This window comes from Melanostigma gelatinosum, assembly GCF_949748355.1.
Source record: "Melanostigma gelatinosum genome assembly, chromosome: 9".
NCBI lineage: Eukaryota > Metazoa > Chordata > Actinopteri > Perciformes > Zoarcidae > Melanostigma > Melanostigma gelatinosum.
Window position 1 is genome coordinate 21,882,766 of NC_136642.1, and position 27,288 is coordinate 21,910,053.

Here is a 27,288-nt window from a genome sequence, read left to right on the forward strand (position 1 = left end):
GATGCCGTTCTCGTTCACTGTTTGTACTTATTCCTTCGGAGACGAATGCACTGTAGCTTGTATATAACAGGTCAGACACAGGACTTTCACCCTGGACACCGATGTTCGTTTCCCGTGTGAAGCCAAAGGGCAACGTGACTTATTGTAACTTATCTTCAAAATTGCTTGTATGAATGGTGAGTTAGTCCTGATGGGCAGGTGGCACCTTGCAGGGTAGTTCCTGCCATCAGTGTATGAATGGGTGAATGATGGCATGTAGTGTTGAAGCACTTTGAGTGGTCAGAAGACTAGAAAAGCGGCAAGTACAGTCCATTTACCATTTAACTTACTAACGTACTTAACTAACTTAAGTTACATACCAAACATACTTATTTTAACCCAAACTACGATCTTTCCTTAAACCAGACCACGTATTTTTGTTGCCTGAACATCTTCCGATCTGCAGGGTCTTGATCAGGCCCATTGATCGTCCGTGTTGCTGGACATTCGTTGGAGAACGTGCAAAAAAACAACCTTTCTTGAGATATCATGAGAACCGTTGTAAGTATGAGGACATTTTGCCTGGTTCTTCACGTCATACAGCCTTTTCCCAGATGAGCCTTTTGCAAACTGTGCGATGCTATAAACGGGATATGAATAGCTGCATTTGATTTTTCTGCACAGATGCAATGTTTTGAGAGCAGCGCAGTGTTTCAAATCCAGCATATTAAATGAAACCCATATTGCCGCTGTTTAATGATTCCAAACGGGCTGCCCAATCTCGGATGTGATTTTAGTGAGTCATCCTCATAACCACAGCTGTTTAATTCATCCCACACTCTCATATATTGCTCTCCTGCAGTGACTATCTGTGTGTACAGTCACAGAGCGGAGGGAAACTGTCAGCTCTACGCTGAAAGTTCCTCTGAAGTGGAACCCCCTCCCACACCCGTCTCTTCGCTCGTCCCCCCCCTCAGCCATCTGGTTGCCATAGTGATAAGGTGTAATGTTCAATCAATAGAAATGATGAGCCTCCATGTCCATGAGCAGGGCCTGATTAAAAAGTCAAAGGAAGGCATGGAGCATATAGGGACACTATTTCTTACAGAATTACCAAAAAACAGGAGGATGGCTGTTTAGTTTGCTTTGACATGTTTACAGCCACTTTTTCAACATAACATGATGGTTATTTCTCAGACTAACCCTTAATTATAAGAAGCGACTGTGATGTTTAAAACCGACTAAGCTACTGCAGTAGCAATGTTTGAAATGTGTTCTTTCCTTCTTGGCAATATAGCGTTGATTGAAGTGGTTATCAGGAATAATAAAGGCTCTAAACATCCCCTACATCTGATGCTGAACTCTTTACATCTGAGTGTGAGCTCATGATTGACAGCTGTGATTCTCTGTCGCTGACGAGGTGTGTCAGTGTGTCATACATGTAGCATCACAGGTACAGACTCTGATGTTTGCTCTCGGAGCCTCTTGTCAACTTGTTTTGTATTGATAGCCTTCTGTAGGTGAGGTGAGAGGAGCTCAGTGGAGAGACAAAGCAAGGAAAGGACACAGAGAAAGGACGACAGAAAGTAACAGGAGGAGACAGGAACACCCGGGCATCAGTCACCATGGTGACAGAGCCGTAGACGAGGCAGACGTAGCAGGCTGCAGCTTGTGGGACTGTGAACCCCCGGAGCCCCAGATTCATGTTGATGTGACAGAACTGGGGGAAAGGAGAGGGGGGAAATCAGAGGAAAGGGTCAGGAGGAAGGGAAGGGAGGACAGGAGGAGGACAGGAGGAGGAGACAGACTGCAGACTTAGAAACAGCCAGTGACAAGGACTTCACAGCAGTCCCTCCCTTGGCTCCTCACAGTCCTGGACACTTGGGATGATTTAGAGGTGTACCCACCTTGATATATCATTGGCCAGATCGGAGCATATGTAACATTGTTTTTACCCTTCTTTATCCAGGCTAAGTTGTCTGAGTGTATATTTAGTTTTTCCACTAATGCCCATCTTTACATTCCCACCGTTACACATTAATGCCTCGCAGAAGCAAAAGTCTGAGCTCCTCCGCTGGAGCTGTTTGGAGTTAAATGCCTTGCTGACTGCAAGTCCTACCCACATTTTCCCAGCCTGCCTCTGGGCTACCGTCCTCTCTTTTTATTTCATCTCTGTGAGTACTATAAAGTAGCATCTTGAGGGTTTAGGTGTAGAGTCAGCCTGAGACTCAAACTGTATCCTCAGTAGTTCTTATGCAACCCCCCCCCCCCCCCCCCACCCGCCTCACCCCAACATCCCGTCACACCTCGCCCACGCTCAGCCCACCCTCAGCCCCATAGTGTTGCACCCGGGTGTTGGAAGTCAGCAGCTGTAATTAAGCCGGCCCTTTATTGGTTTTGTCCTCGCCAAGGGAGATGTGCGCAGGAAGAAGGGAGGTCCTGGTTTATTGCCTGGGCGTCTAAGAGAGGGGTTATTATGATTGCACGCTGGAGAGAGAGAGAGAGAGCGAGAGACAAAGGGGAGAGTTGGAATGATAGCAGCGTGGAGGAAAAGGTGGATGAATAGTGCGAGAGAGACAGCGGCAGAGGCTGAATCTATATGCCCCACTCCTCTCTGCTCTCACCAAATCATATCTCAGCATCGGACAGTGAGCAAGAATGAAACAGAGAGAGAGAGAGAGAGAGAGAGAGAGAGAGCTGGTAGCTAGTGGTGGGCTGTGTAGCCAGATAAGCATCAGGCTAATGTCCCGAGCCCCAGGCCCGCTGCCACCGCTGCTGATGCTGCTGCCCAGAGGAGGAGGTGAAATAGTCTGTTAGAGGTTTGGTTACAGGCTACAGCGCCAGAGACACGCGTTATGTCACCCAGTAAGATGTAGGTGACGCACAGGTTCAACCGGCCAGCCTGTTCTCGGCGGTGAAACTGGATGAGGAAGGTACAGAGAGGGGCCACGGAGCAACAAAAGGAGAGATGGTGTACTTTTCAGACAGAAACAGCGGCCTGTGAAGAGCGCTGGGCTCTGTTCGTGCTTATGGAGCGAGACTGATTCCCTCAAAGGCTGAAGAGGCTTGTGTGCACACGTGTGTGTGTCTGTGTGTGTGTGTGTGTGTGTGTGACCCTCAACCTTCAAGGGTTGCGTTACAGTAGCGTCCTGTCTGTAAAACTGCTATTTCAGTCGGGCATTAGGAGCATCTTCCAACTGCCCCGGGTCCTTGACTTGGCTCTTCTTGCGTGTTCGTGTTTCTTGGTGAGAGTGCATGCGGCGGCACTTGTATGTTCATGTGTTTGCAGCCCAGACCCTAGGAGGTCTTTTTTTTCTCTTTTATTCTGCTTCCAAACAGATGTCTGATGTCATCTTGTTTTTAAATAGCCAAGAGGGGGGGAGAGAGAAACTGCATACTCCGATGGATAGTGCTTTGCTCTCAACCATATGCCTCGATGTGCTATTTATCAGCGTCAGCGACTGTTTAACAGTTTGAAGAGGGGTTGAGTTTGCCTGCCTTCACTGTAGTAGCTGAAGTCCGTGCAGGATCTTAATAGCGTTATCCTACAAATCCTCCTCTGGCCTCGATGGTCAGCGCAGTTGCTAAGTGAGAGTTAAGGCTCTCTCCTCCTAAAGGTACTTCACAGCATCATCATTCTGGTTTTATATTTATATATTTATATATCCATTTTAAATCCACCATTAGCCTCGGACTACGTTAGGGTCTGTATGTACAGGTATTCTCTTGGAATCTGTTTTAGTAACCTAGTTATTATCCACAGCACACGCCCAATGCACAATCGACTCGGTGGCATAATATCCGCCTGCATTGTTTCATGAATGGGAAGAGGCCCGCTCGCGTCTGCACGTAATCCTGTTGCCGTGCCCCAAATCTATTTCATGCTCCAATTTATTAAATTACCAAAAATACACTTGAAGAAGCTGTGTGATAAAGCAATAATGAAGACGCTTAATCGAAACATCTGCGTCTATCCAGCCCGTTGCTATCGTCATCCGTCTCATCCCCAGCCCCGCGCTCAAAACACTGATTGTATTTCACAAGCTCAACCAGATTAATTATTTTCCACATTTTGCAAACACTGCACCGTGCACGTGTCACCCCCCCCCCCCCCCCCCCTCGTCTCCCCGCATGCGTACAATTAGCTCAGTTAGTTTGTGTTGCAAATGCAGCGGCCCCGGCGCTGCTCGGCGGCCTCCCCGGGCTTCTCCCGCCAAGCAGAGGAGAGGAGAACCCAGCCGAGAGGAGAACCCAGCCGAGGAGCGATCCTCCTTTGGCAGGCAGATGCTGAGTAAACACAGGAGAAGAAGAAACTGTCTCCTCCCGCTTCCGCTTCGCGCCTTCATTATTTCTGGAGTCTGCTGGCTGGCGTTAATGAAACCCCATGTAATATTCATTTAATTCCCAGTGTTTACTAGTTCATTAGGTTTTAGGATAGTAGTTGATCTGATCTCCAGGGGTGGCTAGGGAGAGGAAAGAAGCTGACTTTGAAGATTTTCCTTTTTTTCCCACTCGCCGGCATCCCTTCCATTTATTCATACGTCTCTCTTGATCCTGTCAGAAGACCATTCACAGCTCTCCCGCTCACCGAATCGTAGAGCTTCAGCTCTCATCTGTACATCTACAACTAAAGTTTGAAGGCTGTTCTTTGTATTGTGGTGCAGCGGTACATCGAGGACCCAGTTACTGTCATCATCCGTATGACACGTGTTTTAAACACACCATCTGTACATAAAACAGGCGAGTAGAGTGCTACTTCCTGTGATGTATGTAGATCTAGGAATCTAAGCACAAAAAAGGTGGCTGAATGTAACCCTGGTTGAAGTTAACCACCGTCGTAGATTGAATGTGTTCTCAGACCAGAGCCCCTCCAGGCCTGTTGAGCTCCCTGGCTCAGGGCGCTGTGTTACAGACGCTGTCCTATGCAATTACAATTAACCCACACAGCCCTTTGGTCTGGGGCTCGCTCTGCAAAGGTCTGACCGCGGGTTCATCGATTGCGACGTTGGCTCGTCATTGCCATTGAGCGCTGTAGAAAAGGTCTTTCTGCTGAGCACACAGGGACACAGCGAGGGGCTTTTTCATCAGACAAAGAGGAAAGATGCAACTTGGTCGCAAGCTCCAATAAATGTGGTAAAAACTCCCAAGTGCCGTGTCTTTGCTTCCACGCATTCTTCTCCCACCTGGCAGTTGTTGAACTCATACCATCATCTGCATTTATCCTGCATCATTAGGATGATTGTTTTTTTTCCAAACCAGTATTTTTGCGGGATAAAGCAACAGCGTAGCTCTAATGATGTAAGTATTAAAATGATCATTAAAGATCTTTGGCGACATCTCATTATGTGCTAAAAGTTGTAGAAAGTAATTGGAGTCACATTTAATCTTTTCAGACAGCTATCTCCCATATCTATTTCCTTGTTGGCTTTTCCCAAACTCTTCACCCCTTGTACTGAGCTGCACACTGTCTCTTTGATCTCAGTGTGTGTGTGTGTGTGTGTGTGTGTGTGTGTGTGTGTGTGTGTGTGTGTGTGTGTGTGTGTGTGTGTGTGTGTGTGTGTGTGTGTGTGTGTGTGAGAGTAAGTAGTGACAACTCTCAGACAGGGAAAGTGTTTCAGAGAAGAGCTCGAGAGGCACCGTCTTCCCATTATGCACAGCTTCCTGTCTGCCTCCAGGTGAGCCTTCTAGCAGCCGATCTGTTTGAATTCAACTTAAGAGAGTCTGGCGGGGGAAAGGCTACGGAACTGGAATGGAGAAGATGGGGTGAACAGCAGTCATTTGAAGAAAGAAAGAAAAAAAAGAAAGCGACCGAAATGAAGAGCGTTTTCAGAAAGTAACTGACGGGGGAAATCTATCAACATGCTTTGCTAACTAGTCCCAGAACGGGATCAAGAAAATGAGATCATCTACCGCGGTCGCTCCTGTGGAACCCATTGCACTCGGCTCCTATTATTCTGCCGTTCTGCACTTTCTCAAATGTTGCACGCCTAATTTAACACATCGGAGGACGAAGCCTGCGCGGCTCAGTTACTGTCTAAAACAAACGTTTTGTACATTTTCTCTGCTGTTGTCTTGAGTTACTGTCTGTCTGTTGCTCAATTAAAGAAAGAGCAAGATTTGAATCTTTCCAAACGAGCCCATTGAGGAGCGATTGTTCAGCAATTCCCTTTGCCTACAGTGGGACTTCCACTGGTGCCCGATGAAGATAAAACCTGATGGAGATTGTCGATGTTGGCTCGAGGATGTGAAGTGTTCTGCACGATGCCGTCAGTCACGTTGCAGTCGGTGCCGATCAGAGTTCGTTAAGCTGGGCACTCAGTGTGTAAGTAGACATACATCTTGATTAGATTATGCCCAGGGCCCAGCCACAGAGATGCATTGGGGTAAGTCGGCTGCAGTGGCTTCCCTTCCCTGTGGATGTAATTGGAGAATGCTAATATCTCCTTTCCCTGGAAATCTCTCTTTCGATTTAGGTTTGTGACAAGCAGCATCCAAGCAGTTTGTAGCCAAAAAAAGGCAATAAGAAGGATGTATATGATACATTAGATCTGTATTAAAAATGCTGACATTTCTACATTCAATCCTCTCATTTTCCGCAGAAGGCTGACTTTGTAGTCCTGAAACCGGTTTGAAAAGGTGTGAAGTGCCCCGCTCCACACACAGCTTTTACTACCGCGATCGGTTGTATTATTCCTGTTCATTTATAAATGATGTGCTAAAAATAGCCGCTGCGGTAATAAACGTGAAGTGTGCTGGATTGCCAGAGGCAATATGCAGTGTGTACTGCTGTGGAACAAAGGCACATTGAAATAGAATTGCTGCAGTCAAGTGGGCTCCCTGTTTTTTTTCTTGTGTTTTTCTTCATTGTGTAATTGAAGTTCTTAAAATTCAGTGTTTTCTCCGCCACAGAGTATGAACACCTCCCATAAAATACGTGAGTTTGTCACAGTTCCACTGTTCATGGTGTAGCATGAGTAAACTGAGCCACATCAACCTCAATGTCGAACCCAGTTATATTGGATTTTCAGTACATTCAGGTATGCAGCATAACCAGATTCGTATTTTAGTATCGTCCAGCTTTGAACTCTACAACCCACTCTGGGTTGATAGTGTGCCCAGAGATGATTAGAGCATAAATTAACTTCAGTCTCTTCTCTTCTGAGATGGAGACTTCTACTCTGTAAAGCAGTGATGCTTTGAAACCAAGTGGCCAAGTGGCAGGGAACAGGGCAGAGCCTGGAGTTTATACGAGTTGAGGTCGGAAACAGTTATGGAAGATAGTGACCTCCACTTTAAAAAAGACGGTCAGACTCTCCCCCTCGTTGTTCTGCTGTATGTTCTAGGCATGTTCAAGAGAGAGAGAGGAGAGAGAGAGAGAGAGAGAGAGAGAGAGCACGCGTACGCGTGTGTTCAATTACTTGTGTGTCAGAGAGAGAAAGAGATTCTTCAGACATTTAATTGTTTCTTCCAGTGCAGAACTACAGCCCAGTGTTTGGTTACAATAGAATTTGCTGGCTTATGAACAGCTCGACAGCCCTCAGTATGTTCTCTCCACAGAGCGCTTTGTGAAAACGCACAATGCCTGCTGAGCACTGAGCAGCCAACATGCGACAGCGCAGCAGGCAGGCAGGAAGGGAGGGTCTCCATAAGGCTCCGTATTGTGTTTGTGTGTTGAGGATGCTCGTGTGAAACTGATATTTGTTTCCTCATTACTCATTACTTGTGTGATTGTACAGCAAGGTGATGCATGGGTGCTACTTTGGAGGAGCATGAAAATAGCATTCATCATGAAACTGATTCAGTTTCTGCTGACCTCCAGTGGTTTAAATAGCTGCAGTGATGCAGCAGTGTTCCCCAGGGTGTGTCAGTTCACACCCGTTGTTTTATAGAAAGTATGAAAGGAGCGGGCCCTAGATAGCCAAATGGAATTCAGTCATTAACTTTATCTTTTACAGATCTGTTAAAAAAAGTTGTTTCCCTGCTGTGACGTCCGTGATAAAGGCCTCCAGACCCAATAGAAGTGAGTCCAACGCAGTTCCTGTTTCCCACATGGTCTCTTTAGAAGACTTTGATGACGATGTCTTTCATGTGGCGATGAAGCAGCTATCTGGTCACAGATGAGCGGCAATCACGTGTAACTTCTCGTAGGTTCCACTGTGTGGTAAAACCCCCCCACCAGTTAATTACCCACCAGTGTTGGGGTGTTGATTACTTACAGGCTGTGTAGAGGACTTCCCCGCACTGCAACAGTTCTCTGTGTTATAGCAGCTCTGTTCAACTCAAGCAGAAGTCAATCAGCAGAATTACAGACATTCATTGGGGGCAAATGTTTGGTTGTGTGTCTGCTCAACAGAGGTGTCTGCGTTATGAATTCCAGCTGTGATGTGCATTATTTGAATGCAGCAACATGCACACATGCTCTGCTCCTCTAACCGTTCTCTGTCGGGAGGGGAGAAGCAAGCAGCAGCTAACAGTCCTGATCTTAATGGCATATGCTGGTGGGGCTTGGCCTACATAGAGTGCTAGCGGTGCCTCTTCTTAAACAAACAACAACAGGAGACCCAACAGTGCGGAAGACATATTAACCACACAGAGCATAAACATCAACACAGAAGGCAGGAGAAGTGGAGCCTGTGCTCATGGAGCCAATTAGCGAATAGACTCGCAGATCAGCAGACACTGTCAGCTGAGCTGATAGCGGTGGGGCTGCACAACTTTGTGTCTGCTTCGAACTTTCCACAGAGCAGGGAGACGAAGGGAGGGAGAGGCTGTCGCCTGTTACTGTGAGTGAAACTGTGCTGCATCAGGCAGCGTGCATGGCTTTAAGGTGGCCCCATTTACACTTGCCTTATCGAGTGTCCGGATACAATCCAGATTTAATACACTTTCCTTTACCGTTTGCCTGGATCAAAAATCTGATTACGATCCAGCTAGTTCCTTGCCGGGCTATATGTAAATCAAGTCAGCCCTACTCTAGTCCGCAGGGTGAAGGTAGTGTTTGGTGACTGCCAAGAATGCTAGAGGAAGAATTAAGTCGTAAATAAACTCCTTAGCCATTAGCAGTGCTTTTGCACTTTATCCGGGCTGCTGCAGAATTAAAACAATATCAGCTATGGTAGCAACAACTGCCCATAAACTAACGTCATCAGAGGGGACAGATGCATGTCAGTGGCTCGTTCCACAGATTGCTTACTGACGTAGTTACAGCTGGGAGGGGGATGCAGGCTGACGTACTGTATGCATCTCGGACACACGGATGCTTTTATGCCTTTTCAACATCCGACTTGAGTGAATCTCAGACAACTTTCTTGTTTTAGGCCAATCCTTTGATTCGGTCTGTAATCGGATAGCTCTTCAGATCAGATCCAAGATGCATGAAGTGTTCAGTGATGTAGGATCTCAATACTAACAAACTGCCATATTATACTGTGTCATATACAACTTCCCTGCCTTGTGTGTAGCAGTTCCTAATACAGTCCTCAAGCACCTGCTCTACTGATCCATCTTTCCTCTCACGACCTTGATCCGCCTACATCGCTGGCGCGCTTCTTGAAGCGGTCGGAGCAGATGTACCTGAACAGTGTCAAGCATCGAGTGTGAGCTCTTAAGTAGTCTGATGTGCAGGAGTCAAAACACAGAGCAAAAATCTTCCGCAGGACGTGGCGTACTTGAGGAGAGAAGCGGGAGCCACTCAGCAGCACCACGGGAGGTTTTATTCCAACACAAGAACAAGAGCTCTTTGGCTTTGACTGAAACACATGGATTTCAACTGATTTGAGCTTTGCTGGTTTGGTTCTGTATTCTTTTCAAAATCTTCTGTTGCAGTATATACAAACTTCTCTGGGTCGCCATGTCAGCACTAATGCTCAGAAATAGTCCTCTCGGTCAGATGCTCACTGCTCTCAAAGCTACATGGAGCCCTGCAGCATGGCCCCATTCTTGACTCTGGTGATTAAACACACCCAGTTCCCCTCCTCCCACCCTCCGCCCTGGGAAACGCTGTGTCGACAACCCCATCGCCCACCTGCCCTCCCCACTTCCACGCAGCTGTCAGTCAGCCGACGCCACGGCAATCACACACAGAACCTACTCCAGCGGTGCATGTTCAGTCAGAGCCCGTCCTGAGACGAGGGGGGGGGGGGGGGGGGGGGGGTGACAAAGGAGGTGGAAGCGACAGGGGAAACAGATGTGAAATGTGTTGAGGCTGAGGGATGAAGAGACAGAGGCAGGAGGAAAGACTTTTAACAACACTCAGACACAGCCAGTCACAGTCACTTATCAAACCAGGTCACTGAAAAACAGACACGTCATCGTGCTGCAGAACCAGGAAAAAAAAGTCTTTGATCCGTTTTGTAATGCACAGAAATGATGCGGGAACAGAAATCTCTCTATCTCTCTATTCCTCCCTCTATTTCTCTATCGCTCCCTCTCTCCCTCCCCTGTATCTGACTTGAAGCCTGAAAGTCCACCCTGTGGATTAAAATAAAATAAAATACATAAACCATGTAATTTGTTCAGTTAAAGGATCACAAGACCTCCGGCTGAATGCGATTAGCTGAGCCCTCCCGCTCTGTCTGCGATTGGTTATAGATGTCAGTTAGTCATCAACCAAGCAGTGTAATCCTTTCTTAAACAGAGGGCCGGTGCTGCTCGACCGCCAGCCAATCGGAGCGATCACATGACGCTGGTGTTAAACCCGAAAGTCAGCAACCCAGAAGCCTTTGCAGCCCGGATCATAAACTGTACCATCTGTCCACTTCCATCAGAGAGTGGCAGGGCGCTGCGGCGCAGCAGCAACAAAGCAGGTCATGCTGATGCTACGATATCATTTGGATTTTAGGAGCTGCAGCTAAACTGCCGGGTTGCTGCAGGATTTGAACCTGCTTTGATTGTACCAGGTAACGGGGGGGGATTGGATGCGTTTATTCTACTCCGAGGGGCGTCCCACATACACAGCGGCCGGCCGGCTGAGTCAGTCTTGGGAGGGGAGTGTGACGCTGCAGCCCTAAATTTTTCCCCCTCGTCTCTTCTCTGATTGCTCTCGGGTTGAGAGGCGTGCATTCAGCTTGTTCTCCTTCCGCTCTTGCCTTCTTTCCAGTTATCTCATTTCAATAGAGACCATTCCAGGATGTATTGTTGTCATTAGCGGGCCAGATTCCCTCTAAGAGGAGAGCTCTGCAACACGCCGCCACTCATTTGTCCTCATTTGACTTCTCTCCATTATCCACAAAGTAGAGGTGGCACAATCCCCGCAGGGGCAGCGTTGCATTTTCACCGTGATTGCTTTTGGCTTTCTTATTTAACGTGTTTCTTCTTCGGCGGCGGCGGAGCAGACAGAGCCGGTGCCCCACGCTCAGTCCGAGGAGCGCTGCCGCAAGACTACATGTACTGCTGCCGTCTGCAGATCATCCACAGCCTCCGAGAAATAAAACAAGGACATTGTTTTCGTGCTCTAGGAGCGAGGATCGGGAAGTTGGGAGTGGACCGGACTGCTTTTGTGAGGCCAAGTGTTTGCGTGGAGCAGCCAGGCAGAGGTTTGAACTGAGGATTCAAGGTTTACTCTCAGTAGAGCTGATTATATCTCACAACGCATCGACAGTTAAAGCTGATATATGAACATATGAATATTTATTTTTAGCTTGCATGAACAACAGGTTGTGCATTTTGCTGTAACATCTAGAAAGCAGCAGCTTTATTACGGCATTTTATTTATATATAGATATATTTATTTATTTTGTCTACAGAGCATAAAACCGGCAACATCTGTATCGGGGTTCATCTTCCACTTATTGGTCTTTGTGCTTCTATTTCTTTGGTTTTATATGGAGCATCAACATATCTTCACGGCAAACTGGTGTGAGGATGAAATACTAATTCAACAGCTCTGGAATTCTTCAAGAAAAGGCTACATTTGCTCTCGCAGTCTATCTAAAAATCGAAAAGTCTTTTAAATTTGTTGCATATAAAAACTCCAATCTTCGTCATCATAGAAGCTGTGAGAGGAGGGGGGTGAGGAAAGAAAGCCTCTTCTTCTTTTGTATTTAACCAAAGCTGGATGAAAAGTGCAAAAAAATAATCATGATCTCAGTATTCAGCAAATTATTAATAATCATTTTAACCAGTCCAATGCTTTGCATCAGCAGGATGGCATCGAGCTCACGGACTGTGTTTGTGTTAGAGACGGTTGCTCGGGGCCTTTTAGTTTCAAGGCTTAAGTGTATCACACTACACACTAACGTGAGCACTAGCCTGTGCGTTGCAGACCGTCTGTGCAAACGTATATGCCGATCGGACCCCGTCACTCGGTCAGAGCAGGAATGTGATGAGGCAGAGCGGGGCAACCTCACCGCTCACACACCCACTTCTCGTCACACCACACTGTTTATTGTAAAATTCCGCCGACTGCTTTTTTCAAATAGTGCGTCGCAAGAGAAAAATAACAGCATGTAGAGGTTTTATCGAGGCGAGCATGTCGGGTCATTTCTAATCTTTTAGGGTCGCACTTTTTAATCTTTCGGGGCCATAGTGTAATCCCATGATTTGTGTGAGCCATGGATTTGATACATAACGCTGCTTTTGATAAGGAGAGTGTACTTTAAAAATATGATTATAGTAATAATTTAGAAGCGCTGGCTGAAACAGAAACCATGTTTACACAGGCGTCATACGTCTTATCCGATTCACAGAGTGTAAGGTTTACCCGTCTGCACCAAAGACATGCTTCCCTTTGCTTTTGGTGTCGAGCCATGGTGCTTTTTCTTACAATGATCTCAAAAATGTACAGATAATACCCCGAAAAACATCCACGCTGTCTGTGTCACAGGTGCATGGCTGGTTTTCTTTCTCCCTGTTAGATATGAAAGTCCCCCAGTAATGCAGTGAGGCCAGTGTCACCGTCCCGGAGTTGAATCTCATCACCGTCCTTGTCGCCAACTGAACGGGCCCTCGTGCTTCATACGCAGACAGCAGAGGGCTTCTATAGTTAGCTCGGGACAGGACCACAGCAGTAACGAGGGCTGCTGTTATTCCCTCAGCAGGAACGTGCAGAACGGCGCAGCAGCATTCGCCCGTACTCCCGCACTGCACCGCACAGTATGCACCATGCACACCAGCTGCACTGTGAGCTGTTTCAGGTCACAGTTAACTGGCATCTTCCCCGCGTTTTACTTTTTCACGCTTCTTCTAATTCACATGCGTTGTCGACGATCCTCCTCCCTTTCCCTTTTCACAGTGTGTCTCTCTCCCCCGCTCTCTATCTCTGTCTGTGTCACTGAGGATGGAATGCAAATCTAAGATCAGCAGAGTGTGTTATGGCAGAGCCGTGGAGAGCTCAGAGGTATCTGCAGAGAGGCTATTACAGTAGCAGTGGCAGCTGGAGCAATGGGGGAATAATGCACAGTAGAAAATGTAGTGCTGCACCACCGCTCCGTTGTGCTTACTGAAGGCTGGTTTAGGGCCCGACAGCGCTACAGCATCACGGTGCAAGATGCTGATGGAGCGGAGTTTGGGTTGCTAGCTGCCACAGACATTGCTCTGTTTGGACAGGAAGGACACACGAGGCGAAACGGGAGCAGGGAAATGTGATACTTGCGTCAAGACAAGTTAGAGCTTGTCAAAGGGGCAGTTTTGTTGATGTTAGTTGCAGCCTCTACATGGGTGTTTTATGCACGTGTGTGTTCAGGATGTATTGGATTCCAAGACAGCATCCCAGAGGAGACGTTAGCATGAAGCCCAGAGGACATGCTGAGAGTCAAAGTGAGGTATTTCTTGGGCAAACTACAAATGCAGAGGCACGCTCATCATCATCTAGAAAAAGATGTTTCTCATGCTCATCACACACTTATCCCCCCCCCCCCCCCCAATCCAGCATTTACATTTCTGCTGCTGCTTCACTTTGGATTTGTGAATGAAGCGCCGCTCAGTTCGTGTCCAGGAGCAGGTCATGAATAATGCAGCGAGTTCTTTCTCTCTCCAGCTGCGTCTGACTCATCAGCGAGGCTGTGTCCGTGTGCTGAGGTGATGGGAGGCTTTTGTTTTGATGTAAAAGCAGAGAGGAGAGGTCGCTTGTGTGAGCTTGCTGCATCACAAAGACTCACATGGCCTTTTTCCTGTCTTTGTTGTAAATAAGTATGTGTTCATTAAAGTGGGCATTAGCCATTAGTCTTGTTTTTGTTGTGCGCGAGCGTTTCCGCTGCATCTTTGGCGCTAAGATGTTTTTTTTGTTGTGGTCCATTTGCAAGAAATCACTCATCACGAAACCAGTTTGTGTGGCTGACGCCGTTCATCTTTTCTCTTGGATTTGTTGTTGATGAAGTAAAGTAGGTGATGGGGGCATTTTCTTTGCTTGTTCAGATGTGGTGTCTGTGCTTTCAGATATTTAGAGGGATGCACTTCCTGTGTTATTTAGTTTTTTGGGGAAAATCATGACCATAGCAGGAACTTACAATGGAACATCTAAATACTTGTTGCAGTCATCAGTTGTTGCTACAAATTCAGCATAAATAAAGATATTGATTAGTGCACCTTATTAAGAAAACGTTGAATCAGTCAATCACTGATTGTTGCTGTCTGGTATTTGGTGATTTTTCAGTTATTGGACCAAGTTGTGTTATTATGTCATGTCTGCTATTAAATAAATATTGCTTTAATGTAGTGATGCTTGAAAGCACATTCTGTACGCGTAACTTCTGCCATATTTAAACTGTACAGTAGTTCATGAGCTATACACTGCGCTCATACATCATCCTGTCTCTCCTTAAAGCTGCCACTTCACTGTAGTGAGATTATTCAGTGTTCCACATTGGCTTGGGCAGTATTGTTGGTTTTTAGAAATCCCAACGGTATGATTCTCATGATCCTCTTTGTCACCCGCTCGCTCAAACTAGTGATATGTTCTAGTAGGCTGAGCGTACCGGACCTGGAGCGAGGTCGGTCCACCCATCCATCACTACGCAGCCACCGCTGGAATCTCATTCTACAAAAAGTTAAATAGTAGTAATGTTAGTGTAGCCTGTCTTTTATATGCAATTGTGCAGAAATACTTTAAACACAATGAATAGGCATGCAAAAAAAAAAGAAATCTGCACAGCATCGAATGTTGATTTGGATTTTGAAAGTCAACGAAGTGAATGAAGCTTCCACTGAACTATTCGGTACAGCCCTGCTTCATCGTATAGTCTGCTGCATGTTTCAGCACCATGGACAGCGAACGAAGGTCTAATTATCATGAGTCATCTGTTTAAACTAAATAAAAGAATAAAAGACGGCATTAAATTACATATTACTTTTTAGTAAGAGGAAGAAATCAGATCCTTCACTGCAGTTGAAGTACTAATACCAGATGGGGAAAATACTTCACAAATACTTCTGCAAAACATTAAGTACCGTAATTGTGTCCAAGTATTATCAGTGGAATGTATTTGAAGTTCAGTGTGCAGTAAAATGTTCCCTGTCAGTGTTTTACTTTTATATATGATGTTTCTGGCTTAATATTACTGCTACATTAATGTACATGTTGCATTTTACTGCTGTAGATGTTTACGGTTGTGCCACCTTTAACTCCTGAGTATATTGCTGGCTAGTTTAATCTACAGCAATGCATCAGCGTCGCTGTCCTGTGAGAGAACTACATATCTCTAAACAGAGCCCTGTTTTCCTCAAACCAAAGTCACACCCTTGTATATTGTACAAGGTATATGACAAGTATAAATATTAATACCTTCAAGTATATGTACACTGTACATGTACTGTACATTTATTACACTCAGCCTAACCCGGATGGTCTGTGAGACAGTAGGCGGGGACCAAACCTCCTCTGTGGTTCGGTGAAATAGCCAATCACACGTGAGGAGCCTTACCTTGGCCACTGAGCGAGGCTGTCAGCAGTGATTTATGAAGCCCTTTGAAATGTATGGGAAGTTGTCGCGTACAAAATGAAAGGAATGCTTCACAGAGCTCTTTCCTTTCCTTAACAAAATGTCATTATTTTGGAGGAAAAGTGGGAGAAATGTAGGAGAAAAGTTGCTTATGAATAATTGATTCTCAACAAAGGAATGAATGCATTAATGCACAGTTAGCCCTCCTCTGTGACAGCTGGACAATGATACAAATGATTGATAGCTCTTTCTTCTTCTTTTAAATATGGCACTCCTGACTGTGAAGTTAAAGTCACGTAATGTCCAACATAACTGCCGTTCATAAATTCAGACAGAAGTCAGACACGTTGTTATTGTCTCTCTGCATCCCTTCATGTCCATTGCACTGTGTACACAGACACAATCTGTGAAACTCTGAATCATTTATCAATGCACTACTTTCAGCACGCTGTCTGGCTCCTCATCACTCTGCCTTTGCACACACACACACACATACTCCCACTATTAATTTGGAAATACAAACAGGTCATATCCAGGCAGGCCGTGTTGTTAATCTTGTGTCATCCTGTTGTTCATAAGCATTGCAAATGATGATGATTTAAGCACCTATATCCACAAAGTAATCAGATGCTATCAAAATGGAAATGAAAGATTGCCTGTGGCACTAAAGGAGTCAAGTAGTGGATACTATGTTGTCTGTGTGACTGCAACCTTCTAAATCAAATTAGATAATCAAACAGGATTTTCACTGCATGAGTGTGTTTTTTGCAAAGACCTGTTTATCTCTATTCATACTCCTCGCACATATTCCCTGTGAAATCTAAAGGCCACGTGACAATTGCATGCAAAGTTACGGGAGAGCATTTGTCAGCCATGTTATAGAGCATGTAGAGTCTGTTGCAATGAGAAGAGGGCGTGGTGCTGCACCCTGCTGCTTAGTCCTGTGTGTGTGTGTGTGTGTGTGTGTGTGTGTGTGTGTGTGTGTGTGTGTGTGTGTGTGTGTGTGTGTGTGTGTGTGTGTGTGTGTGTGTGTGTGTGTGTGTGTGTGTGTGTGTGTGTGTGTGTGTGTGTGTGTGTGTGTGTGTGTGTGTGTGTGAGAGAGAGAGAGAGAAGGCTTTCATCAGGTTTTGACAGGGACTGAGGGCGACAAAGTGCAGGGCAAAGTGAAGCGATAGACTGGAGGCTTCAGCTCCGGCAGAGATGAAGCACCGTGAAGCTAATGTTTGACTGATACCTCACATTTCCACCTGTGCACAGGCAGACACACTGTACAGTCTCTGGAAATGAACTAAGCCAATCCAGTTCAAAGTGGACCAACCACTAAATTCCACTGTTTCGTCCCCTGTCTTTGATCTACAGGAAACGAAGTCCATCTGCATCCAGGGATCCAAACCAAAAATACGACCAAAGGGAGGGGGGCGACCACTCACAGTATGCCCCGACGGACGGCGGCATGCCCAGATCACCGTCTGACTATGGGGATGGGGACCATCGGCGGGCTCCGCGGGGCCCACACATGTACGCAGACGCGGATGCGGCGCGGACCGGCTACCGGGACCGGCGGGGCCCCGGGCGCTGGCACTCCCAGGAATACCCGCTGGACCAGGAGCTAGATGGACCACCCAGCGAGTACGACCTGCAGCGGCAGCGCCAGGAGGAGTTCCAGACGCGCTATCGCAGCGACCCCAACCTGGCACGCTACCCTGTGAAGCCACAGCCCTACGAGGAGCAGATGAGGATGCACGCCGAGGTGGGCCGCCTGAGGCACGAGCGCCGCCATAGCGACGTCTCACTGGCATACACGGAGCAGGATGACCCAGGCCCCATCCGGCTGTCCCGACAGCATCTCACCGAGCGCCGGCCGCCTATGGTGGGACAGCGCTCCTACTCCGTCGACCGCTCCTCACCAGGGCCCATGGGTCCCGGCCTCGGAGGCCACAGGACCTCCAACCACAGCCCCCCGACGCCGCACCGGAGCCCCGTGCTGGGTGACCGATCCGGGGACCTGCGGAGAGGCGACCTGGGTGATCCCATGAGGAGGCAGCAACACCACTTAGACCCCAGTTCGGCCGTCCGCAAGACCAAGAGGGAGAAGATGGAGAGCATGTTGAGGAATGACTCTCTCAGCTCGGACCAGTCGGAGTCGGTGCGCCCGCCACCCCCCAAGCCCCACAAAACCAAAAAGGGAGGAAAGATGCGGCAGGTGTCGCTGAGCAGCTCGGAGGAGGAGCTGGCCACCACACCAGAGTACACCAGCTGTGAGGACGTGGAGATAGAGAGTGAGTCAGTCAGTGAGAAAGGTAGGGGCCACATACAGCACTGCTTCTTTCTCTGTTTAGAGCTTCATGTAATTCTTCTCATGCTTTTTCATCCAATTATAAAGCCTTTTCTAGTATCATACTGACGTGATGTTGTTTAGGAAGAAAGATTTCAGTCCATTATGTTTTAATTATTCTTGCTGTCTCATGTTGATATTGATTCTTGCAGCTGTTGACTCAGATATAACCTTCAGATTCCCCAGTCTACCGTCTCTACACGTGCTTTGTGTGTGTGTATGTCTTCATGTGTATTTGTATGTGTAAGGCTCATTATTTTTGAGAAGATTGTATTTTTTTTTTTTAAATAACAGCTGAAGATCCATTCAAAAATGTAAAAATAGATGAAAACACCATTTTTACACTTTGTAGATCCGCATATATATGTTTTTGTTTTCCTGAGAGTGACTCTGGTGCATAATCAGTCACTCATTTTATATTTTCTCTACCTTTTTCCTCATCAGTTTCTACTTTCGTAACTACTACTAAACGGTGAACAGTTGAATATTTCTTCAGAAGACACAACAGCTTCGTGTGTGTGTGTGATGATGACATTGGTTTAAATAATCTCTGCTTCTCGAAAACACTGAGCCTTACGTCGATGCAAAGCAGTGTTGCGTTTTACGTGTGTTATCTGTGAACATTCTACTCTAACAGCTCTGGTGCCTGTGAGGAGGAGCCAGCCGGACCAGCTTCAGTGTGGATGGGTGCTTTATGTGTGTGGCTGTGACTTTGAAACACATGTAAAGCTGCTGTTTTTTGCTGGCATCTTGTGGCACATTTGGCTAGGTCCTACCACAGCTGTGTCACATGATCGGGCCTTTCTATCGGACAGTGTTGCGTAACTGACAGACAGAGGGGCGCAGGGAGAGGGCCGGGGTGTGGGTTAATATCATCACTGCTGCATACCAATGACTATTATTATGATGTTATTAGAATAAAGGTAATAGAAGAGCAGAGGGTGATTATGTGTTTTCCTGCAGTATGCTGCACCTCCTCTGTAAACCTGGATCTCCACACTGCTTTGCTGGCACGCTGATGATGTAATTTCTGGTACAGTTGCCCGTCACAAAGTGGAAGTAGGACTACGGTTCACTCCAGCTGGGAAGGGAGCAAAAGCTGATGGTGGTTGGTGGCTCCGCCTGTCCTGCTGTCTGCCTACAACAAGAACATCAGACCGCTCATGGCAAATGTCCTACCTGCTTGGAAAAAAACAAGCACACTTGTCGAATTGTACAAACGCTCACTGGCAAGCAAACAGTCAGAGTGACTGAATTAAATGCCACTTTGCATGGAATCAACATCAAAAGCAATCGTTTAGGCTGTTAGCTTCATGACCGCTCCCCCCCTCCCCCCGCTTGACAGTTGTCGTAATTGCAAATTGATTTTGTTGTCAAACCTGTAATTACGGAGGCCTTTGCTTTAGCAATGGTAAAAGCAGCGAACACCGAAGAAAGAATGAGGCGCAGTTGACAAATGGTGGAAAAAAGGATCGAAAGGAGGAAAAGTACAGTAGCACAGTTTTGCCTTTGTCGGTATCAGCAGACCCAGAGCTGCCATATGCTCCGGAATGTTTAATCTGGAGGAATTCAGTCGGTCTGCTCCGTTATGTAACTGTTCTCCTCACCAAAGGAAGCGGCCCAGCGACAGCGCTACATTATTGATGTGGGAGTTTCCAGGTTTCCAGGTAGCCGCGGTACAGAAATAGGGAGAAGAAGCGGGCTGTGTTGAGGGTCAGAGTTTCTGTTGTTCCTGTCTGCTTCTGTCTGCCTCCTCCACAGGTCAGCCTGCGTAGGACAGAGAGGCAAAACAAAGGACAGAGCTGAACTGTTGACCCGAATAACTTGAGCAAACCACATCAGCTACAGCACACACAGGGACAGCTGATTACACGCAGCTATCTTTGGTCTTTATTTTATTATAATTGGCACTTTCATTCATTTATGACACAATTAAGGCTCCTGTGATATGGCGCATGCAGGGAGTCTAATAAACGGTTCAGTAGAACCGTTTATTCGTGTTCCTGTTTGCACTCTGTCAAGTAGACTTAATTATATAACGGACAGCCGAGAGGGGATCCAAACTCCATGCTTCAGATTTGGACATCCTACCGGCCATCAACAAAGATCAGTCAGTTTTGCCAGTACATAGAGTTCACAAACGGAACTAATTTAGCACCAGGTTGTGATTTACGGCCACTGTTCATTCTAAAGAGCTGACACGATCAAGACATCTCCCTGCATGTACTATCACATACAAACCAAGCACTCTTTAATTAGCAAGCATGGAGAGCGCTAACCCTCGTCCGAAGCGAGGGTCAAAGGGCGGATGGTGTTTGATGCTGTGCAGATTGTAAAGCCCTTGAGGCAAATCTGTGATTCGTGAGATTGGGCTGTATAAATAAAAATGGACTTGAAAAAGTCAAGGAAAAAAAAACAAACAGCCAGAGCAGCAGAGCAAAGAACATCAATTATAATTGCATGTGAGGCCAGAACTGACTCCGCCAGGAGATGGGTGTGTGACAGCAGGCTCAGGCCAGAGGAAGGAGGAGGGCCTGATGGGATGAGAAGGAAGGGAGACCAGGGGGAGGTGGGGGAGGAGTCTGGAGGGGAGAGGGTGTGCCGGCTGTAATGGGCCTGGCTCGTGCCTGCGAGCGCTGGAGACTGATTTATCGCGGTGTTCCTCTCCCCGTGTTTTCCTCTTCATCGATTCCCCTGACATGCCGTCTCATAATAGTGCCGAACAGACAGAAAAGGAGACGCTGGCTGGCTAACTACGGCAGAGAGGTGCACGGTGCGTCGTGACAGCCTAAGTTACATCCTCATCAATGCTCTTCTGGGATCAGTTTTTGCACCTGAATGAGTCGGTTCGGTTCGTAGTAGCATCACCGTGTTTTGTGCTTCACAGTAGAAGTTAGGTATGGGCCCTTTGTTTCAGAATAAAAGCTCTTGTTGTGAGATCTGCCAACACCAGGGGATGAACGTGACACCGTATCACCTTCCCAGCGTGGCGACTATGTTTAAACATACACACAGTCTCACCCCTGCCTCTTTTCTGCTCTCGCCCCTTGAATTGTAGTAAAAACAGCATCAATAATTAATGATCCAATTAATAGTTTACACTGGTTTTTATTGCGCTGTCAAAGTGATGGAAAGCCTGCTGGTGGTGAACTCCACCACTGCCTGCTCTCTGCCTCCGTCCTGAATCAGCACTTTGTAGGGGGCCTCGGAGTCGGGGGGCGAAAACGGCAGCGCCGGGCTCAGACTGCTGATGCTCACAATTTACGGCCGTGATGAGTTTCCTGCTCCCTGAAAAGAAAAAAACAAAAACATACACACACACACAGTGCCTCGCCGGGGATCAGTGCCCAATTGTGGTGTGCCACTGTTAATAAAGCTTGGGCGAAAGAGAGGCTGGACGCAGCTCCGTGTTGGCGCCCACTCAAATTCTTTTTGACAGACGTGGAGGGTGGGCTGTGGGAGGAAGAACAGGCACAGGTGGAGGGGGAACTGTGACCGATACAACCTTGAGATAAGCTGCGAAAGCATCTAAATTGATCTATTGCTCCAAAAAAATGCAACCATCTCATGTTTACATGATATCTTTCTTCCTCTCCCTGATCATAGAGGCAGGCCTTAAGCTGTTTGCACTATCATGGCCACATTAGGCAAGTGACTCGTTCCGTGGAGTGTCCACCACGCTGAACTGGGCTCTGGTGTTTGTGCCGCCGACAGACGAGCAGCTGGGAGGCTAAGAGGGTAATCGCTGTTGTCAGCTGTTGGTTAGAGGGCCGCAGAGGGCAAAGCCTGTCCGGGGACATCCATAATGTTTTATCACAGCGCATAACTGTGTACAGTTAGTCGTTTTTGCACTCCCCCTGACTGATGGATAGCAGTGATGGAAGAGAGAGAGGGGGGAGAAGGACAGCTTGGTAGTTTGGCTCAGACTGACCTTGCAACTTAGCCACAACTCTGAATATGAAGAAGATCGCAAGTGTGGAAATGTCATCGGAGGTGTTTTACTCTGGCTGGTGGGGATATAGATTAGATTAATAATATAAAGTAAATATAGCAAAGCTGGAGGTGGATCATTTCAGTATCACCCCAAAGGAGTGCAACATTTTGTAAAAAAATGAAAATGCACAACTTCTTACATTATATTGGAAAAAAATATTTTGAAAATCGAGGTCCCAATTTTATAGATTAATGTTACGAAAAATATACCGAATCAAAATATATCTTTGTTTCACACTTTCCCTTCACTGTTAACCACATTGCCCGTACCAGATGAATTGTGGGGGAAAAAGGAATCAGACTGGGCAAGATACATGATCCAATGAATCTGATAACAGGAACTTGTATCAGCAATCACTCTGGTGAACAATGTCATGATACAGTAAGTAACAAGGGACAACGCTGTGGAACTTAAACTCAAGTTATAATCAACCTAAATGATCGCTTAAAACAAGATCTGTGTGCATTTCTGCATCAGCTGTGTTTCAGTGATGTGGCTATATTTATTCTCAGTGGCACTATCTATACACAGCACTCTTCTTCCACACAGCTTCTTTTTCTCTAAATGTCCATTCCGCCTTCGTAACATGACGTTTAATGCAGAGATGTGCTTGTCGCTAAGGTCTCAGTCAAACAGTATCTCCATGACAACTGAAACGGTTTCTCCCCGTGTTCACGCAGCCTCAACACTCTGTCCCCTTCACCTCCACACTGCTCTCCATCGGGACTTCGACAGCCCTGACTTCACATCCACTGCGTTTCACTCTTTCTAATTAGCTTATATTTGTGAAGCCTCTTTATCAAATTGAAAGCACACTCCATCTCTCCGCTCGGTGCATCCCGCGTCTTGAAAACAGGTCGGTTCTTGCATTCGTAGCTTCCCACCAGAAGAAATGCTCCCAGCGAGTGGATGTCTGTCTCATAAGACATCTGCGTCTCTTGGGTTTGTTTTAACGGAAGCATCGCGTCTGCAGCAAGAGATGCAGCTATAGGTCTTGATCGCTGCTCTTAAGGGTCCAACCACCATCAGTTCCTCTCTAACCCTTCTGCTGGATTGATGAAACAATTCAGAAAAAGTTTCAAAGAAATGTCCCAGGAACCTCCGTCCTCTAGAGCTATTAAAGCCACTTGCCCAGCCTGTGTCTCAGGGCTGCGTGTCCACTGGTGCCTCCACAGAAGCGGCAGTCAGAGCCTCATCTTTAAAAGCTCTCCCCTGGTGCACTTTGGATTGAGGTCAGTTAAGGCTGTGCGGCACTGCAATCTGGATCCTCAGTTAAACACATTAGACACATCTGCCCTGCTCCCCCCCCCCCCCTGCCTACAGATGAAGCTACTGTAAGAAAGAAAGATAGACACCGCTTTGCTAGCTTTGTTTGAACTAAATGCGTGTTGTCTGTTGATTTGAACTTAGCAAAGCGCTTCTAAAGATTGTTCTCTGGGAAAGAAGATGACATTAAAAGCTAAAGACGTTGCAGTGGAGAGAGGAGTAACAGTTGGAACATTAGCCCTGTTGTTGGACCTCTGATTGTGTTTGAATAATACAAACCTGCACCTTTAGAGGGATGTATGGAAAGTTACACAACTGTTGTTGGGATCTAAAGGAGCGTGTTTGGGTTATCAGCATTTAAGAAACTGAATTCTTGACATCAATAGAATTATTGATGTATGTAACAATTATTAATGATTATTAATATAAACGGGGCACCACCCTGCGAACAGGGACCAATAACCAAACGATAAAACTAAGTCTCATAATTAGTAGTCACTCATAATGTCAATAGTCTGCGTATGACTATACATTCAGTGACAGTGAAGGTTTTTAAGTTCGAGCACAGGCTACTACATACAGTCTTATCAAATACATATGCACAAGCAATCACAGACGACTGCTCCTGAAAGTATAACAGAGTTTATTGAATCAAAATAATAAATGATCAAATCAATTAATATTGCAACCAACAAACGTTATCATACAATTTTATATGCCTAAACTAAAGAATGAATAAAGTGGATGAGGGTGTATGTCTGTGTGTGTATGTGTATGTGTGTGTGTGGGTCTGTGGGTGAACAGGAAGGAGTCTTACAGCTACGCTAAAGACTACAAAGATGGCGGCGTCGAGTGACGCTGGCCAAAGGGGAGGGGCCTTAAGAACTACAGCTAAAAACTACAAAGATGGCGGAGTCGAGGGACCCGGACAAAATGGCAGAATGGGGCTGCTGTACGTAATTCACGTTTGCCTGGGCAGCACGTGATGTGAGGCGCTCGTTTGAACGAGGTTCCCCAGGGGTAGAACTAGGAGCTGTGTGTGTGTGTGTTTCGTGAAAGGAGGAAAGAGAAAAAAGGAGCGAGAACTCGAAGTGAATCACGCTTCGGCGTGCGATGTGGTAGGGAGCCTGAGTGCTGGTTCTATCATGCATAAATATACCGCTGTCGTCTTTGAACTGCCGGTAACTTATGCCGTGATAAACCACGCACCTCAGCTCACTCACCGAGTCGAGTTAATGAAAAGAGAACTTCCACACGGAGTGGAAGACAATGAATCAAATAAATCCCCAAAAGAAACAGTCATAGTTGATACACCAATACAGCGGAGCTTCTCTGCTCCGTAATGATTGCGTAATACCTCAATATCACGCGACAGTCTTAAACACACAAAAACACGGGAATATCAACATATAAAATGAATGGCCTGAATTAAATTTACGTTAATTTAAGCTAAGCTATGCCCAAATGCCAAGAATCTTACTTGTAGATGCTTCGTTGCAACGTGGAAGTGTTTGTGGCAAAATGGTCCGTCTTCCTCGTCGGGAAGGGGGACAGGGGGGGGGGGGGGGCTGCTTGCAGCGCGGCTTTGCAGCGGCGCTGTTTCGGTCTGTCGTGGCGCAGCTCGCTCTGGAGCAAACGCAGACGTGATCTGTCCTCGCTGCAGGGAGGACAGTTTAACTTCGGCTGAGACGACGTGGTCCGTAGGTCTCCCGGTAATCATCGGTCAGGAGAGGAGCGAGGCTTCGTCGGCTCCTCTGTGCCGGTTTGTGCACAAAATAAAAAGAAGCAGAAAGCACTGAACGAATGCTGATGCAGATTCGTTATCGCGGGCTGTTTCGTCCAGCGAAATGGCTCGTGACCTGTCAGGGTTTGATGAGGGTTCGAGGGGCTCCCTCGTGGGGGGAAAGCTGGTTCTTCTGTGGCCTGGACGGGGGTGTCCGAGCGAAGAGAGCGTGGTGTGCTCCCTGTTCGACGGAGGTCGACGGGAAAAAGCTGGATTCTCTGTGGCCTGGACGGGGGGGGGGTCCGGGCGAAGAGAGCGTTTGCGTGCTCCCTAACTCAACCGAGGTCGAAGGGGGAAAGCATAGAAGTGTGAACTAAAAACAGTTTTATAGAACATCGGCTGAACCACAGGGGTCCTGGGGTCTCCTGGCCTTCGGCCAATGAGACTGCAGCGGTTACCATGGTTTTTTGGGGGGGAGGGGGAATTCACACCTGAGTGTGAAATTTCACCCAGAGGAGGCTTGTTCTCATCAAACTACAAGTCAGGATGAGACCTGTGCTTGAAACAGTGAAGGCCCGATTCTCTTTGTCCACAGCACATGTTTAAGCCATAGGCCAGAGCCCAACATCCCCCCTTTGTTCTGAAGAGCGAGATGTTGGCTTCGGTCTTTAGAGCAAACCAAGGGCTGGCATGTGCATCCATGTGGTGGGGAAACCTGAAGAGGTGAGACAGTCCAAGTGTTCCTGAGACCAAAAGCAGTGGTTAAAACAGGCAGTGTTCATTGTTCATAGAGTTCAAGGTGCATAGTGGTCAAGTTCATGGTGTTCAAGTTCAGAGTTCATTGGCATCTGGGCAGATGACTAAGGTGGCATCTGGGCAGATGACTTTAACTACTTCTACCTACATCTACTATCATACACAATTCAAATTATAGGTGAGCAAAACATTATTCCCAAATAATTCAATCGCTATTATGATGTTGTGATATTCTAGCATTGTGGCACAGTGTCAAAGAAAGTAACAACCCAAATAAAACAAAACACAAAACACAAAAGAGAGAGAAGGAAAGAATAGAAAGACAAGAAGCAGGTGAGGGGCAAACAGTGGTTACTGGTTCAACTCCTAGACAGGACTGGAGTCCGTCGGCGGAGCAGTCGTAGGTTGGCTACGTGGTGTTACGAATAGGAGGGAATCCAGTTAGTCTGTCGCTTCTGGATCTATTAGTACATGATATGTGCGTCTACCTCTCTCTAATCGGTATTGGAGCGAGTCCTGTGTCTAAGTTTTAGAATCTATCGATATTGGAGTTGCGTTGCCAAGACTATAGGCCAGAGGTACATGTGAGGGTTGCATAACAGTAGTGGTAGCAGATTTACAGATTTCTTTAGCACGGCTAGTGTGACTAGCTAGGCTGGTCTCTCGCTGCTCCAGCTGTTGACAGCTGAGCCTTCTCGGATGAGGTCCTGGGTTAAATCTGACTGCTACGGCAGAGGTTATGTCCTCTTTGGTTACTTCTGGTAGAGTCTATAAAGCATGCAAAGGGTTCTCTATGAGAGTGGAGCATCAGTTTACAGTCGCAATGATTTGTCAGGTCATGCAACTGTTCTGGTTGAAGTAGGCTGTGTTAGCGGTTAGTGCATGTCTACAGGGTGAGTTGAAGCATGCAGTTAAACGTCAGTAGTCAATAGTAAGCTGCCATTCTGCCGGTTGGTTTCGGCACTGGCGAGATTAGAGTGTACTTCCTGTGAAGTGCATCTCTCTAAGTTTCTGTTGTCAGAGATCCCACCCCCCTCGCGCTGTTTGAGTGGCGAGGGCAGATATCCCACGTTACCGTCAGCACTCAGGGAAACGTCGCGAACAGTTTCACTCTGGAGTGTGTCATGACGGGCTGGTGATATCTCCCTCCCCCCACCCTCCTAATTAGAGATGGAGACAGGTCCGGCGCACAGGTCAAGTTCAGTTACCTACGGCACTGGCGACTTGACAGGCCCGGGCGATGACTCGGCTGAAAGAAGGCGGTGGCTTCGTTGAACAAGCTGGAGGTGGATCCTGCTGACAGAGCAGGAGAAGAAGGCTTAGTTGACGAAAGATTTTACGAGCTAGGGTGCTCGAAGGG

General features: G+C 46.9%; 1 protein-coding gene across 1 annotated transcript in view; it reads left to right on the forward strand.

Moving 5' to 3' along the window:
- Positions 1-27,288, forward strand: part of rims2a (regulating synaptic membrane exocytosis 2a) — a gene marked incomplete at its 5' end in the record, with an annotated part of 131,941 nt that overhangs the window by 39,590 nt on the left and 65,063 nt on the right. The window contains 1 exon segment of the mRNA XM_079275630.1: positions 17,214-18,154. Within this exon segment, the coding sequence (XP_079131756.1) occupies positions 17,214-18,154 (941 nt within the window).